We start from the raw sequence: 14,503 nt of genomic DNA, 5'->3' as shown, positions 1-14,503 counted from the left end.
ATATATATATATATACAGGTGCTGGTCATAAAATTAGAATATCATGAAAAAGTTGATTGATTTCAGTAATTCCATTTAAAAAGTGAAACTTGTATATTATATTCATACATTACATACAAACTCATATATTTCAGATGTTTATTTTGTTTAATTTTGATGATTACAAATGACAACAAATGAAAATCTCAAATTGATCATATCAGAAAATTAGAATATTGTGAAAAGGTTCAAAATTGATGGCCCCTGGTGCCACACTCTAATCAGCTAATTAACTCAAACCACCTGCAAAAGCCTTTAAATGGTCTTTCAGTCTAGTTCTATAGGCTACACAATCATGGGGAAGACTGCTGACTTGACAGTTGTCCAAAAGACGACCATCGACACCTTGCACAAGGAGGGCAAGACACAAAAGGTCATCGCTAAAGAGGCTGGCTGTTCACAGAGCTCAGTGTCCAAGCACATTAATAGAGAGGCGAAGGGAAGGAAAAGATGTGGTCGAAAAAAGTGTACAAGCAAGAGAGATAACCGCACCCTGGAGAGGATTGTGAAACAAAACCCCTTCAAAAATGTGGGGGAGATTCACAAAGAGTGGACTGCAGCTGGAGTGAGTGCTTCAAGAACCACCACACACAGACGTATGAAAGACATGGGTTTCTGCTGTCGCATTCCTTGTGTCAAGCCACTCTTGAACCACAGACAGCGTCAGAAGCATCTTGCCTGGGCTAAAGAGAAACAGGACTGGACTGCTGGTGAGTGGTCCAAAGTCATGTTCTCTGATGAAAGTAAATTTTGCATTTCCTTTGGAAATCAAGGTCCCAGAGTCTGGAGGAAAAGAAGAGAGGCACTTCATCCACGTTGCTTGAAGTCCAGTGTAAAGTTTCCACAGTCAGTGATGGTTTGGGGTGCCATGTCATCTGCTGGTGTTGGTCCATTGTGTTTTCTGAGGTCCAGGGTCAACGCAGCCACATACCAGGAAGTTTTAGAGCACTTCATGCTTCCTGCAGCTGACCAACTTTTTGGAGATGCAGATTTCATTTTCCAACAGGACTTGGCACCTGCACACAGTGCCAAAGCTACCAGTACCTGGTTGAAGGACCATGGTATCCCTGTTCTTAATTGGCCAGCAAACTCTCCTGACCTTAACCCCATAGAAAATCTATGGGGTATTGTGAAGAAGAAGATGCAATACACCAGACCCAACAATTCAGAAGAGCTAAAAGCCACTATTAGAGCAACCTGGGCTATCATAACACCTGAGCAGTGCCACAGACTGATCGACTCCATGCCACGCCGCATTGCTGCAGTAATACAGACCAAAGGAGGCCCAACTAAATACTGAGTGCTGTACATGCTCATACTTTTCATGTTCATACTTTTCAGTTGGCCAACATTTCTATAAATCCTTTGTTTTTATTGGTCTTCAGTAATATTCTAATTTTCTGATATGATGAATTTGAGATTTTCATTTGTTGTCATTTGTAATCATCAAAATTAAACAAAATAAACATCTGAAATATATGAGTTTGTATGTAATGTATGAATATAATATACAAGTTTCACTTTTTAAATGGAATTACTGAAATCAATCTACTTTTTCATGATATTCTAATTTTATGACCAGCACCTGTATATATATATATATATATATATATATATATATATATATATATATATATATATATATATATATATATATATATATATATATATATATATATATATATATATATATATATATTGGTGCAAATATTTTGTTTCACAACGGAGTCCTCAGGCTGTGAGGTGTTCATTGTTTTTATCAGAGAAGACCTGAGGGACAAAGCCATCTCTGCGGCAGCTGTTTTTCTTCTTTTTAAAAAAAAAAAAAAAATAGTCCTGTAACAAAACAACCTGAAGATAAAAGTCTACGCTGTTTATGATGAGGATGCATGGAGCCTGCAGAGATGTTAGCTGCCTTTTTTCTGAGCCTATACCATTACAGGTCTTTCAGTGTAGAAAAGCTCAGATCTGATGACGATCCTCTCTGCAGACAAGTTAATTACAGTCTGGACCTGTCTTGTGACGGTGATGTAAAATATGCCTTGCAGGTTCTACCTTCTCTAAGATGCTGCAGGAATTACTGACTTTAGAGGACCTGATTCAAAAAAGGGTCTTTCCCAGGGTCCCCCATCAACCTCACAGCCTTGCGCAGCAGTGGACCAGCAGATCTGTCTCTTTGTATACAGACCCATCACTGCCATGGCTTAAACCAAGGTCTTACTGGCAAACTGGGGTGCAATCATTTGTGTAACAGCAGTAGCCCTAACGTAAAGCCTCAACGGCTGGCATCATGCAACATTTAGATATTGACCTACACCTCAGAGTCTAATGTCTAAAATGACTCTATAGCTCACAGTCAAGCTCTGCTAACAAGTTAATATTTGGCTCAGGCGAGTAGAAGCAGAGAGACATGTACAGTAATAGTAGCAGAAAACTGACCCTCAAGGACAACAGTTAGAAACCACTGGTGTTCATGAAGAAGAGAGACGTGGGACTAGAATGATGCTAATGACTGTTGTACAGGAGACGATGCTCCCCTGTCCTCACATGTTTATTAGGGTCAGTTAGTGAGCTGGTAATCCAGCAGTGTGAGCTGGGGGAATCCAGCTGGAGGAAGTCTGTTCCTTAAAGGGTTGCGTGATCCCAGGTGTCATGGTAACAGGTCTGTAACCATTTATTCCCATTATACACTGCAAAAGTTAAATCTAAAAAAGTCATTTTTTTTCTTAAGATAACTGCATTTTATTCTTAAATTGAGGAGGTAAGTGGGACACGCCAATGGAGCAAGATTATTTTTATTTTAAATAAGAAAAAACAATTTTGTTGTCTTATTTCAAGTGCATATTATCCAATTATCTTATTTTAAGAGTAAAATACTAATTTCATTGGCAAACCATCGTATTTACCTACTCAAATTAAGGGTAAATACACTTAATTTAAGACATTTTTACTTATTTCTAGATTTTCCTTGCAGTTTATCTTATTTCTTGGAGACTGGGATTATGGTGGAATAATTAAAGCAGTAGGGAAGTTTGGTCAGCTAAAGCTACAATGGATGCATGTGTTTGAATGGCTCCACTAATTCAAATGAAAGAATATTTTGGAAGACTTAAAAATGAGTTTTTGGTTATGGTGTAAATTTTTAAGGAATCCAACAAGTATACTTTTGTTTTTCACTTAAATACTTTGTTAACATCAACCTAAAGTATCATATATGCTGAATGGGCATAGATTAAGCGCTGATGGTGAGTCTGTTTTCCTCTTATAGATCTACGATACTTCAGCAGCAGTTTAACCGTGTGGGCCAAGTGAACCAAAGCTCTGTTGCTCTGCCGGGGGTCATCCGCTCTGGCTCTATTGGCACAGAGTCGCTCAGCATGGGCACCATGCCGTCCCCTCAGCAGCAGATCACCATGGGTCAAATGCACCGTGGCCACATGCCGCCGCTGGTATGAAACTAGTGAATGATTGTTGCACTATGTCTAAGCGGATTTTCCCAGCCATTATTATTCATCTCTTATTTATTCTTTGCAGAGTTCAGCGCAGCAGGCTTTGATGGGAACCATCAACACCAGCATGCAGGCTGTTCAAAAGGCCCAGATAGATCTGGGAGAGGTTGACGACCTTCCACCTATTGGGCAGGACATGGTAGAGTGACTGTCTTACACGTATACTTACTCTAAGTGCTGGATTTCAGCAAGCATGAAGTGTTAAAACCTGATAAATGTTATTATGTGCAAATAATGTCTGTTTTCTAATTTAGGCATCAAAGGTGTGGATCCAGAACAAGATGGATGAATCCAAACATGAGATCCACTCGCAGGTTGATGCCATCACTGCAGGAACGGCGTCTGTTGTGAACCTCACAGCTGGTCAGTGATCCCTGAGTCAACATAATATAACCTTTTCAGCAGTTTTTCACTATATTCGAGTCAAAAAGTGCCTTGAAAAAACTTGAAATGTGATTAGGCTCAACCCACATTTTTACAAGAGCATTTGATGCATGGTGTGCTGAGCAGTTAAAATGATTTGGCCAGTTTCTTTGTGTAAAGCAGAACTTTTCTGTCAGCCTGCTGTTCATTAGAAGCCGTGTAAAATCTAATAGTTCCCTCATATACTTCTGTGGTTTGGAGAATGTGCTCTTTACAGCTTGCAAAACACCCCCTCTTTGCAATGTCTTCACTTTTTCTCCCCATATCTTTTGTCCATTACAAAGCGATTTAAACTTTCCAGAAGCAAATGATTTTGCACTCCAAACTACTTTAGATTTTCCTAATGTCTTTCCTTATTTCCTCCCAGGTGATCCCACTGACACGGACTACACAGCAGTGGGCTGCGCCATCACCACCATTTCCTCCAACCTGACCGAAATGTCAAAGGGTGTGAAGCTGCTGGCGGCGCTGATGGAGGACGACATGGGAGGAGGTAACGACCTGATGAAGGCTGCCAGGACGCTAGCAGGAGCCGTGTCCGACCTCCTTAAGGCTGTGGAGCCGACTTCTGGAGAGGTGGGAGAAGACTCCTTTCCGCTTTTCAAGCTTAGATTCAGCCCATCCTATCTCATACTTGTTTTTGTTGTTTATCTACTTTTATTAAAACACATTTTAAAGTAAAACCGATAGATTACATGTAGAAAAGATTTGAATTTAAGCAGGAAAACAAATTCATCTGCTTATTTCAATCAGCTTGTTAAGAGAGGCTAATTAAATTTGTGGCTGAGCACCTGCATCCCAAGACGACTTGTCTTCCTAATAAATCTGTCTCTCCTGGTCCAAAACCAAACCCAATTATATATACATCCTCCTTTGTTTGCCTCCAGCCAACTGAAACCTCCTCGCAATCAAAATAAAGATGCTAAACTCTGTATAATTGTTTATTGTAAAGGTGGTTTATGGATAATGGAGGAAGCCTGTGCTTGATTGCAAATATAGTCAGTTAAAATAGTTTCTTAAATATGAGTATTCAATCACAGCATAGTGGAACAGATTTAAATGCAGCTCCTGATTGATTTGTTTACGCTTTAGCCCAGACAGACAGTGCTGACGGCTGCAGGCAGCATTGGCCAGGCCAGCGGAGACCTACTGAGACAGATCGGAGAGAACGAGACGGACGAGAGGTTCCAGGTGACGGATCGGCTCACGATTTAAAATTGTGTATAAAGTGTATTATAACTAATTGTTTTGTTATTTATCAAGGTCACTCAGTTGTAATGGGACATGAAAAATCAGTAACAAATATTGTGCCAATATAGGTTTTAATTTGTTTTTTTGTGTGATATATTTGTACAAATTTTCATGTAGCACAGATATATGCGGATGTAAACATAAACCTTTGGCTATATATATTTATATATATATATTTATATATATATATAATGACATCTCTTCTGTTCACCTGTGTTTATAGGATGTTCTGATGAATTTGGCCAAAGCAGTCGCTAATGCTGCAGCCATGTTGGTGCTGAAGGCCAAGAACGTGGCTCAGGTTGCAGAGGACACCGTCCTGCAGAATCGGGTCATTGCTGCAGCTACCCAGTGCGCCCTTTCCACCTCCCAACTTGTGGCATGTGCAAAGGTACATGGACATGTACAAATTATAAATATGTACATTTTAAAAATGGATAACTCTTTTCATTATGCATATTGATTTCACTCTGGATTCCTGTGAAGGTTTTAGGGGATCAACTTGATCAATTTTGTATAAAGGTTGAATTCCCAGGCGTGTGTGTGAATAAAACAATTCATGACGCACAGGCTATAGCTCAAGGCTTCAAAATTGGTCTAAAAAGAAAAAGGAATGGGCCTTTTCTACATTAGAAGTTACCTATGGTTTTGAAAGGAGGATGGGAGACACCGAACCAAACAATGCAGACTGACATCAATCTGCGCTTCCTTAACACCTCCAGACAGCCACAGGCTGATCACCTTCAATGCACCCTAAAGGGCTGGTTATACTCCTGCAGCAGTGTGTCGCAGTGAGCTTAACGCAGACATTTTTTTATTTATGCCCAGTATTGAAGCATGGTATGCGCTATACGCTGTGGGTCTAGATGCGGAAGGGCGGTGAGGAAGTGGGGGCGAGTTTGTCCAACAAAGGAGGGACAAGACTGCGAAAAATAGCGGGGATTCAGGTGAAAAAAGGGTCCCAGCATTCTTGAACACCTTGCTTTTTTAGCTGGTCCAACTTCAAGAGTTGTTTTTCGCAATTTCGGTCATAGAAACAAAACAAGCCGACCTCCTGTCTGTGGTCACCTACAATTTCGAACAGTGTCTACGGATGGGGCGGGAAGTCGGAAGTCTTTTCATTCACTGCGACACCTACGCAGACGACTTAGTTTCGAAGTATAAATCAGCCTTAAGGTGATGTGATAACTGACCAACTATAAAGTGCAATTACTGTGTAATAAATGCACATATATTCTGCAAGTCAAAATTTTTATTACAATCGTTTTGAAATTAAATGAAAGGTTTTCTATCTGAAATCAAGAGGAATTAGCACAATACACGTATAATAACTCTAAAGCTAAGGAATCATATTAAATGAGTTTCACCTCTTGGGTGAATTATTGTTTCAAATTAACTGAGAAGTACCTGCCAGCCAACATTACATCATATTTATAAGCAAACTCATTTAAGTTGGTAAATGAACATTTTGAGTAATAAAAATCTCTCCTAATTAACTGTTGGTGAATATAAGATGGTGCTCCATTGTGCTCTTAAACACTGTGTTAGCACTAATCATTTTGCTCATCACTAATGGTAAAACCCTTATCCACATGATTACCTTAAATGTTCTGCTGTCTCTCAGTCTGAACAGTTTCATTTATCAGCAGCAGTGTACTGAGATCATCTGCTGAATGCCCTCAAATCCTAGTTTCTTTCTGGACTGTTGTTTTGTTTTGGTCTTAGCTGAATAAAGAAGTTCTTCAGGATCAGAATTGGTCGACTGTTTGAACAACGTTAAAAAGAGGAGTTAAGATGTTTTGAATGGAGAAAAGTTTCCCACTAAGTGATAATTATTTGTCCAGTGCTGGTGACAGATGTTGAATATTACCTTATTAACTGTTTCAGGTGGTGAGTCCGACCATCAGCTCCCCAGTTTGCCAGGAGCAGTTGATCGAAGCGGGAAAGCTGGTGGACCGCTCTGTGGAGAGCTGTGTGCAGGCCTGCCTCTCAGCCACAGAGGATGGAGAACTCCTCAAACAGGTTAGCTTCTGAACGTGGAAAAAAAAAACCTAAACAAATCTGAACCTGGCCTTGTTTTAAGGGTTTATTCTGAGCACTGACCAAACAGACGGTGAAATAAGCTAAATTGCTTAAAAATCTGACACTTTTTGTATTATAGGTGAGCGCAGCAGCAGGGGTTGTGAGTCAGGCCCTGGCAGACCTTCTGCAGCATGTCCGTCAGTACACCGCCAGGGGAGAGCCAATCGGGCGCTATGACCAGGCTACAGACACCATCATGACCGTCACTGAAAGCATATTCAGTTCCATGGGAGATGCAGGTTGGTCCAAAACAGACATTCCCAGTAACAACATCTAACAGAGCATGAAAATAAAGATTTATTGACTGAACATGTATAATTAATATGGAACATAGAACTATAGATTTCCTCTTAGTCATTTTTTTTTTTTATTACATAAGTCCATAAAATGAAGCTGAAATGTTTAGGATGTTTGTTGGAAAACTAGCCACACCTTAGTTCATACCTTCTATAAAAAAACACTTTGATCAGTCTCTCAAAAAAGGTGTTTCATTTTTTTCTCCACCATCTGTTTGCAGTGTTGTTCTGTTGTTTGCAGCTCTTGCTGAGCTTTAGTTGTCAGGCGGATGGCCTCACAATTGGCTCCATATTTCTTTGATATGCAGAGAAGATAAAGATTTTTTCATTGACTGTTGATCACACGGTTTCTAGACCACTCCTGCCCAAATTGACCTATGAAGGCCTCTGTCCTGCAGGTTTTAGAGGTTTCCCTGCTTCAGCACAGCTGATTTCCATTGATAGCTGGCTGTTAACGAACTGCAATCATCAGAGTCGTGTTGCAGGAAAGATCTGTGTTTACACCTTTAAGCTTTCTCACCCTGATTCTTTCCTGAGAAGAGATCAATTGGGACAAACTAAATAACTTCATAATGTATATGTATTATATAATCATGAGACATGACAAAAGATTTTGACAGAAACTGCAATCTTACTCAGACCAGAGAAGTTACTTTTAGGCAACGCTTATCAACAAGGCTAACATCCCTTTGAAGTGGCCCAGAATCACAGTTAAAGAAGCATTTTATTCAACCCCAGTTTGCCACATCATTACATCATACATGTTTGTAAATGAGGAGACATCCATCGCTCCAGCCACATCAAAATATTACACTATGTTCTTAGATCAAGGACAATTTCCCAAATTTTTGCCACATGCATAAGATGACTTTTTATCCTGTAAGAGGAACTATCCTAAGTAAATAAAATAATAGGGAAAACATTTGTTTAGACATGCAGCAGGCAGGTATTATTAGGGTTTAATATATCATCAATAAAAATAACCCTCACAGCAGTCTAAACAGCTTCAAACAAATTATGCTAAAAAAAACAAAACATATCTATTATGTTCAAAAAAGATCACTGCAATAATCAATAAAAATGGGTAGGGTGATTGCCCTGCTAAAGGACTTGTTTTCTGTTTAATTTGTTACAAACTTGTTTTATTTCTTTATAACCAGACTCTTGGTGTTTTTTATGAAATTTTGATGATCACTTATATTAGTTGCAGTAAATCCGATCATATTCTTGCTATGAAAGAAAACTGCAACTTCAAACACAAAACCTTTATTTTACTTGTCCCTTGTATCTTATGAAATTACATATTAAATTACATTTGATCCATCATGCAGAAAGATCTTCATTCATCTGTTTTAGCTGTAAGTTTTTTTTTTATTGTTTGTGAATGTTCTCCAGATAAATCAAGTTTCCCCACACAGGATTATCAGAACTCTCTGTAGTTTTTGAGTGATTCCTTGTTGTGGCTTTACTCCCATCCCAGTCCGTCTTCTCCTCAGCTTTATTGACAGAGTGATGTATTTGAAGTGACTGCTGTCAGCTGAAAGCACAGAGAAAAGCTGACAGTCATGTTAACAAGTCTGTTAGCAAAGAAAGACCAGAGGGAGGGAAGGAGAAGGACGAGGAATGTTGGATTAGAGGTCAGCTTAGGCAAAAGGATCGACCCGATCCTTCAATCTACCAATCTCAAGAGATTGAGATTGGTAGATTGAAACTGCCTCTTATGTCCCACTTTAAGGTAAAACAGGAAAGAATTAATAAAGAATTAATTAGGAATTAATTAGGAATTAATCTCCATTTTAAACTGGTGCATATTGCCAAAATGATTAAAACGTGCTGCGATGATTGTGATATCCCTGTGCCTGATAGGTTGGTACAATCACCTGATCTAAACACCCAATCATTTAGAGCAGAGGGTTCCAAACCTTTCACCGTTTGATCCACGATCTCCTAAAAGAAACAAAGCCATACAAAAATGTTATCAAAATGAATTAACCATGGATGTAATACAGTGTTGCTTTTGACAGTCATCTTAGATTTAGTCTTGGTCTTCAGGATGAAAACTATTACTAGTCTTAGTCACATTTTAGTCATTACGATATGTGATAGTTTTAGTCAACTAAAACTTAAAAAGGTTTTAGTCTAGTTTTAGTCAGTTTAATGTTGCAAAAAAAAGTTAACCTTCACAATTTGGAATTACAGATTATTTACCAGACTGACGGCTCTAGCCTAGATACTACAATAGCTGGGTATAGAATGCTGCCATGCAGTTCATCATTGCTTTAGGTCAAAAAACTTTGATTTAAAGAATTCAAATAAATTTTTATGAATTAAAGCCCTAATTTATAAAAAAGTGTCTCAAAAGTTGAAAATAGCAGATCTAGTTAAACACATCATATTGCTTAATATAGCAGACAGACAAGCTGACAAAATGCACCATAAAGGAATAGTTTAAGACATATAAGGTTTCCATCCCAAAGCAAACACTTCCTGATCCACTATGAATTATGCATTACAGACAGATCAATAAAATCTTTATTACTCCGAAAAAGCAAATAACAATAACATTCTTCTTTCTACTTTGCCAATTTTGGCTTTATTTCTGAGAATATGCCCCATGGTTACCACTCAGGGGTCAAAGTAGATTTAAATTCACAGGGCTTTGATATAAAAAAAAAAAGAATAAATACAGAGAGAACCTACATAATTGCCTTGTAATGTAATGGCAATCCAGACCTAAATTGAATGAATATGTTGAATAAAATGTTGAAATATTTAAAGGAAACAGAAAATGCTTTAATCACACTATAAGGAGAAAAATATTTTAAGATCTATGTACCGTTTCACTTGGCTCTTTATCCAAAAATAAACATTATGCAATGAAATATTTTCTTTTGATTTAATTTAGGGTTTTCCTAAATAAAATATTGATAAATTAGAGCAAAGGATTTTTTTTTCGCTTGGCAGAGGATGATCAGCCACAAGGTTTATTAAGTAGCGAGAGCAGGAGAGCCATACTGCTGAGAGCGAACCATCAGTATGGAACATAAAGCGTAGACTCTGAGCTACGCGTGTGCAAAGAAGCATTCCTGCAAAAGCACAAATGGAAGATCAGTTTATCAGAGTTCAGTGCAGAGTACAGGACAATTCCGGGTTATTTTCTCAGACCCTGCTTGTCTTGCCATGATCCATCTGCGGTCATGCAGAATGTGCACCGCCTCACACAAGGTGGTGCTGTGTGACGAAACAATATGCAGCAGCTTGGCTGATAATGCTTAACTTGTCTTACAGATTATACCACAATGATGCATTTTAAATGTCTGACCAACGACCCGCTAGCTTTTTTTTTGGTCTCGTTGACGAAAACTCAAACATATGACTAGTCACGTTTTAGTCATCAAAGATCCATGTTTAGCTCACCAGTTTTCGTTATGGTCATGAAAACAAAGTAGCGTCAACGAAAGAAGTGTTGTTTTTGAAAACAACACTGTTGTAATACTGTTATAAACAGCATCTGGTCTTATCCTTATTGAAATAATATGTTTATCTCTTTAAGCACTTTGACATGAACCTGGTTGATCATGGACTCCAGTTGGGATCACAATGCCAACTTTGGGAATCAATGCTATAGAGAATCAGTTTGGATTGTCAGGATTAGGAGAGACCATCAATAGATGAAAGCTGAATGCTGCTATTACTGCGCTCTGGGCCTCCTTTAAACCTCAGCAGAGCATCAGGCAGATTGCACAGTGAGCCCATGAATTGAGGGCATATGTAGTACAATACATACTATACTGTAATTCATTGTTTATTGTGTAATTTCCTTGTATTTTAAGAAACTATGCTTTTTTTATTATCTGTGTGAGCCATCATTATTAAAATTCTGATAAGTCAGGTATATGTCTATCAGTTTCACTCATTCAAATGTGAGGGATTTGCTCTCTGTTAGATTGAAATGAATATCAATAATTGCCTTTTTTTCCACAAACAAATACCTGCATATTTAATTATATAGTCCTGTTAGATGGGGCTGATAGAGGAGACAATATGACCACTGACTGAAGCAGCAAGGTGTTTTTATAAACTCTGTTTGACAGTCGGTCAGCTTATATTGTAACCTGTGCTGGTGGTTGGTTGCAGTCAGCTATTTGTAATGTTGCGTAGGACCAATGACAAAAATCACAGCTTTTTAAATTGTGAGAAGACATTAAAAGGTGAGGATAGAAAAAAAAGAGCCATATGAAATTGAGTCCTTTGAAATGGAAAGAATTTGAGTCTAGAAAACTCGATTTAGCTTCAGAAAAGCTGAATTTACCCCATCATTAAACGCATGGATTGTAGATTTTCTGTGGTTATTGTGAGTCTTCTCTGTGTCGCCGTGCAGGAGAGATGGTACGGCAGGCTCGAGTTTTGGCTCAGGCCACCTCCGACCTGGTAAACGCCATGAGGTCCGACGCCGAGGTCGAGGTAGACGTGGATAACTCCAAAAAGCTGCTGGCTGCTGCCAAGCTGCTGGCAGACGCTACTGCAAGGATGGTGGAGGCAGCGAAGGTGAGCAGATTGAGAGACGGACCAATCTCACAATGATGTCTCATTTATAGTAGTAAGTGGCGATCTGAGGCTGTAGCTACAAACTATGTGTAACTTTAAAAGGAAGAAATAATGGCAAAGAAAAATGTTTAATATTCTATAAGCTAAGAGATTATTAGTATTGAGACATCTCAACACTTCTTTAGAAATGTTTTCCTAGGTTTTCTTTAGGTTTTTAAGCAATATTTTTAGAGTTTTAGATTTAGTTAAAGCGAGCTTAGCCTGTAATAGGATGATGACATCTGTGGCCTTTTTCATAACCAGGAAAGAGACTGAGCTCTGCTTCTCTGGTGACCTTTCTTTATGACAGCAGAGAAGAAGACTCAGAGCAAAGAGACACAACAATAATGTGTGCTGTTGAAAAACAGGACTAAGAATGACATATAGGAGGTGAATTCTGCCTTGTCCTGTTGGTGTCTTCTCCCTTTCTTGTTAAAAGATGACATTTATAGCAACAAGGTTCAAAAACCAAACGCTGCACAAGCTGTCATTAAAGGGTCCTCATTCAGTCTTTAAAAAAAAACATGTAGAAATTGCTATATTTTTTTCAGGGCTTGATGAATATATGCAAAAATTCTGGAAATATTTTATTTACTTTATTAAAAGATAGACGCCTTGTAACGTTAATCAACGTTGGTCTCTAGACGACGGTTTTCATATTGACTGGACCTGTGCTTATTAAACTGTATCTAAAATGAGAGCATCACTAAAGTGTTTATTTATTTTAAAGATTCAATATATAAAAGTTTACAAACGATACTCTAAAGAAAACGGCTCTCGATCTTATAAACTACATTCATAATTGACAAATTCAGATCTCATAAAAGCTCATAAAAGAGCTGTTCTAAGTTAGATGAGATGCTATTAAAGTAGTTTAATGGTCCAATGCAAAATAGGAAAAGAGAGGTCCTGTGGTTTATTACTTATTGCTGAGCATGCTGTTAATAGAACCTCACCTCTGTTAAAGTAGAATAGTATATAAATATCTTTTATTCGCCCAAAGTGGAGAAATCCAGGTGTTTCAGCAGTAAGTATGGAAAAAGATGCCAAAAGGAACAAAACTATACTGTTTCTAAAACTGGCACACTGTGATCAAATTACATTTGCTGCTGATTGTCAACATTTGTAAACAGTGAAACAATTATTCAACAATTGTCCACAGACAAACAGTAAGGGGTTATTTACAATAATAAAGTGAATGAAATTAATAAGGAAATTAAATCTATGAAAGTATATACTGTCCTTGGGCATTTACATATTTTTCTTCCAAGGTGTTTTATATTTAGTATATTCTATGGCTGCTTTTTATATTTTCTACAAATGTTTTTTTTATATTTCTCATATATTCTGTGTACCTTCTAAACCCAGAACTACCAAATTACATTAGGGTTTCCTAGAAGCAGTAAATGTTTCAATATTGATTTTCATGGATGATTATAATTAAAACATAGGAACTAATGAACCAATGAAAATGTGACAATATAATAAATTATTATTGCATTTTATAGAATTTTTTTCTGAACAAATTCCCTCTAATTTCATGTATTTTCCATATAAAAACATTTCATTACTTCCTTTTTTTTGGAAAAGTTGGTTTAAAGTAGAATAAAAACCGTTTCCTTTATAGACCGCTCATGAACAGTCTCTCCCACCCCTCCATCCCTCTGCTCTCTCTGCACATCAGTCTTGTAATCTGTCTGCAGGATCACACACTGATGTTAATAATGCTCCTCTTCCTCAGTGGAAATGAAATGATGCCCTCCAGCTGGTTAGCAGAGTTTGGTGCCAGATTTCTCACAATCACAGCTGTATATTTAGCTTTTAACGGGGGCCGAAGCCAGACGCTGATTTGCCAACTAATTATTCATTTCATTCACCTCATTAATTTCTCTGTGGTGGCTTTTAAATATCATGTCAGGTTATGATATATTTTCTTTGCTATTAAACCGTAAAGGTTTTTCTCTCAAATGCTGGATAGATTTTAATCTTTTTTTTTTTCTATGTGAAATGATATAAAACACTGAAATGTTGTTGTATGGAGTGGGATAGAAATTCCCCTAATTATGACTTCTTCGTTTTTAAGCCATGTGCTCAGTTATTAATTTAAAAGCTGCATTTTATTTCTACAACAACAGGAAGTCTTCTAAGTTATTTTTGCACAAACCTGGCCCCTTAGAGGAAAAGGCATGGAGTTCTAAGTTAATATATTAAAAAACAAATTACAAAATTTAAACAGCGACAGAGATATTATAAATAACTTAATGAAAGAATGATAGATATAGAAAAGCTGGCTTACTAAACTGATGCCCATATGTT

General features: G+C 37.8%; 1 protein-coding gene across 2 annotated transcripts in view; it reads left to right on the top strand.

The window, feature by feature from the left end:
- tln2a (talin 2a) overlaps positions 1 to 14,503 on the top strand; it is a 102,986-nt gene that overhangs the window by 62,769 nt on the left and 25,714 nt on the right. For both annotated transcript variants that reach the window (XM_038280943.1, XM_038280951.1), the window contains 9 exons: positions 3,308 to 3,488; positions 3,574 to 3,687; positions 3,803 to 3,911; positions 4,339 to 4,547; positions 5,064 to 5,162; positions 5,446 to 5,613; positions 7,110 to 7,244; positions 7,384 to 7,543; positions 11,982 to 12,148. In XM_038280943.1, coding sequence (XP_038136871.1) covers positions 3,308 to 3,488; positions 3,574 to 3,687; positions 3,803 to 3,911; positions 4,339 to 4,547; positions 5,064 to 5,162; positions 5,446 to 5,613; positions 7,110 to 7,244; positions 7,384 to 7,543; positions 11,982 to 12,148 — 1,342 coding nt within the window. The remainder of the gene's footprint in view (positions 1 to 3,307; positions 3,489 to 3,573; positions 3,688 to 3,802; positions 3,912 to 4,338; positions 4,548 to 5,063; positions 5,163 to 5,445; positions 5,614 to 7,109; positions 7,245 to 7,383; positions 7,544 to 11,981; positions 12,149 to 14,503) is intronic.

This window comes from Cyprinodon tularosa, unplaced genomic scaffold (assembly GCF_016077235.1).
Source record: "Cyprinodon tularosa strain WSP-4 unplaced genomic scaffold, ASM1607723v1 ctg103, whole genome shotgun sequence".
NCBI classification, from domain to species: Eukaryota; Metazoa; Chordata; class Actinopteri; order Cyprinodontiformes; family Cyprinodontidae; genus Cyprinodon; species Cyprinodon tularosa.
Note: the sequence above shows the minus strand (reverse complement) of the source record. Positions and strands in the feature narration are given on the sequence as shown.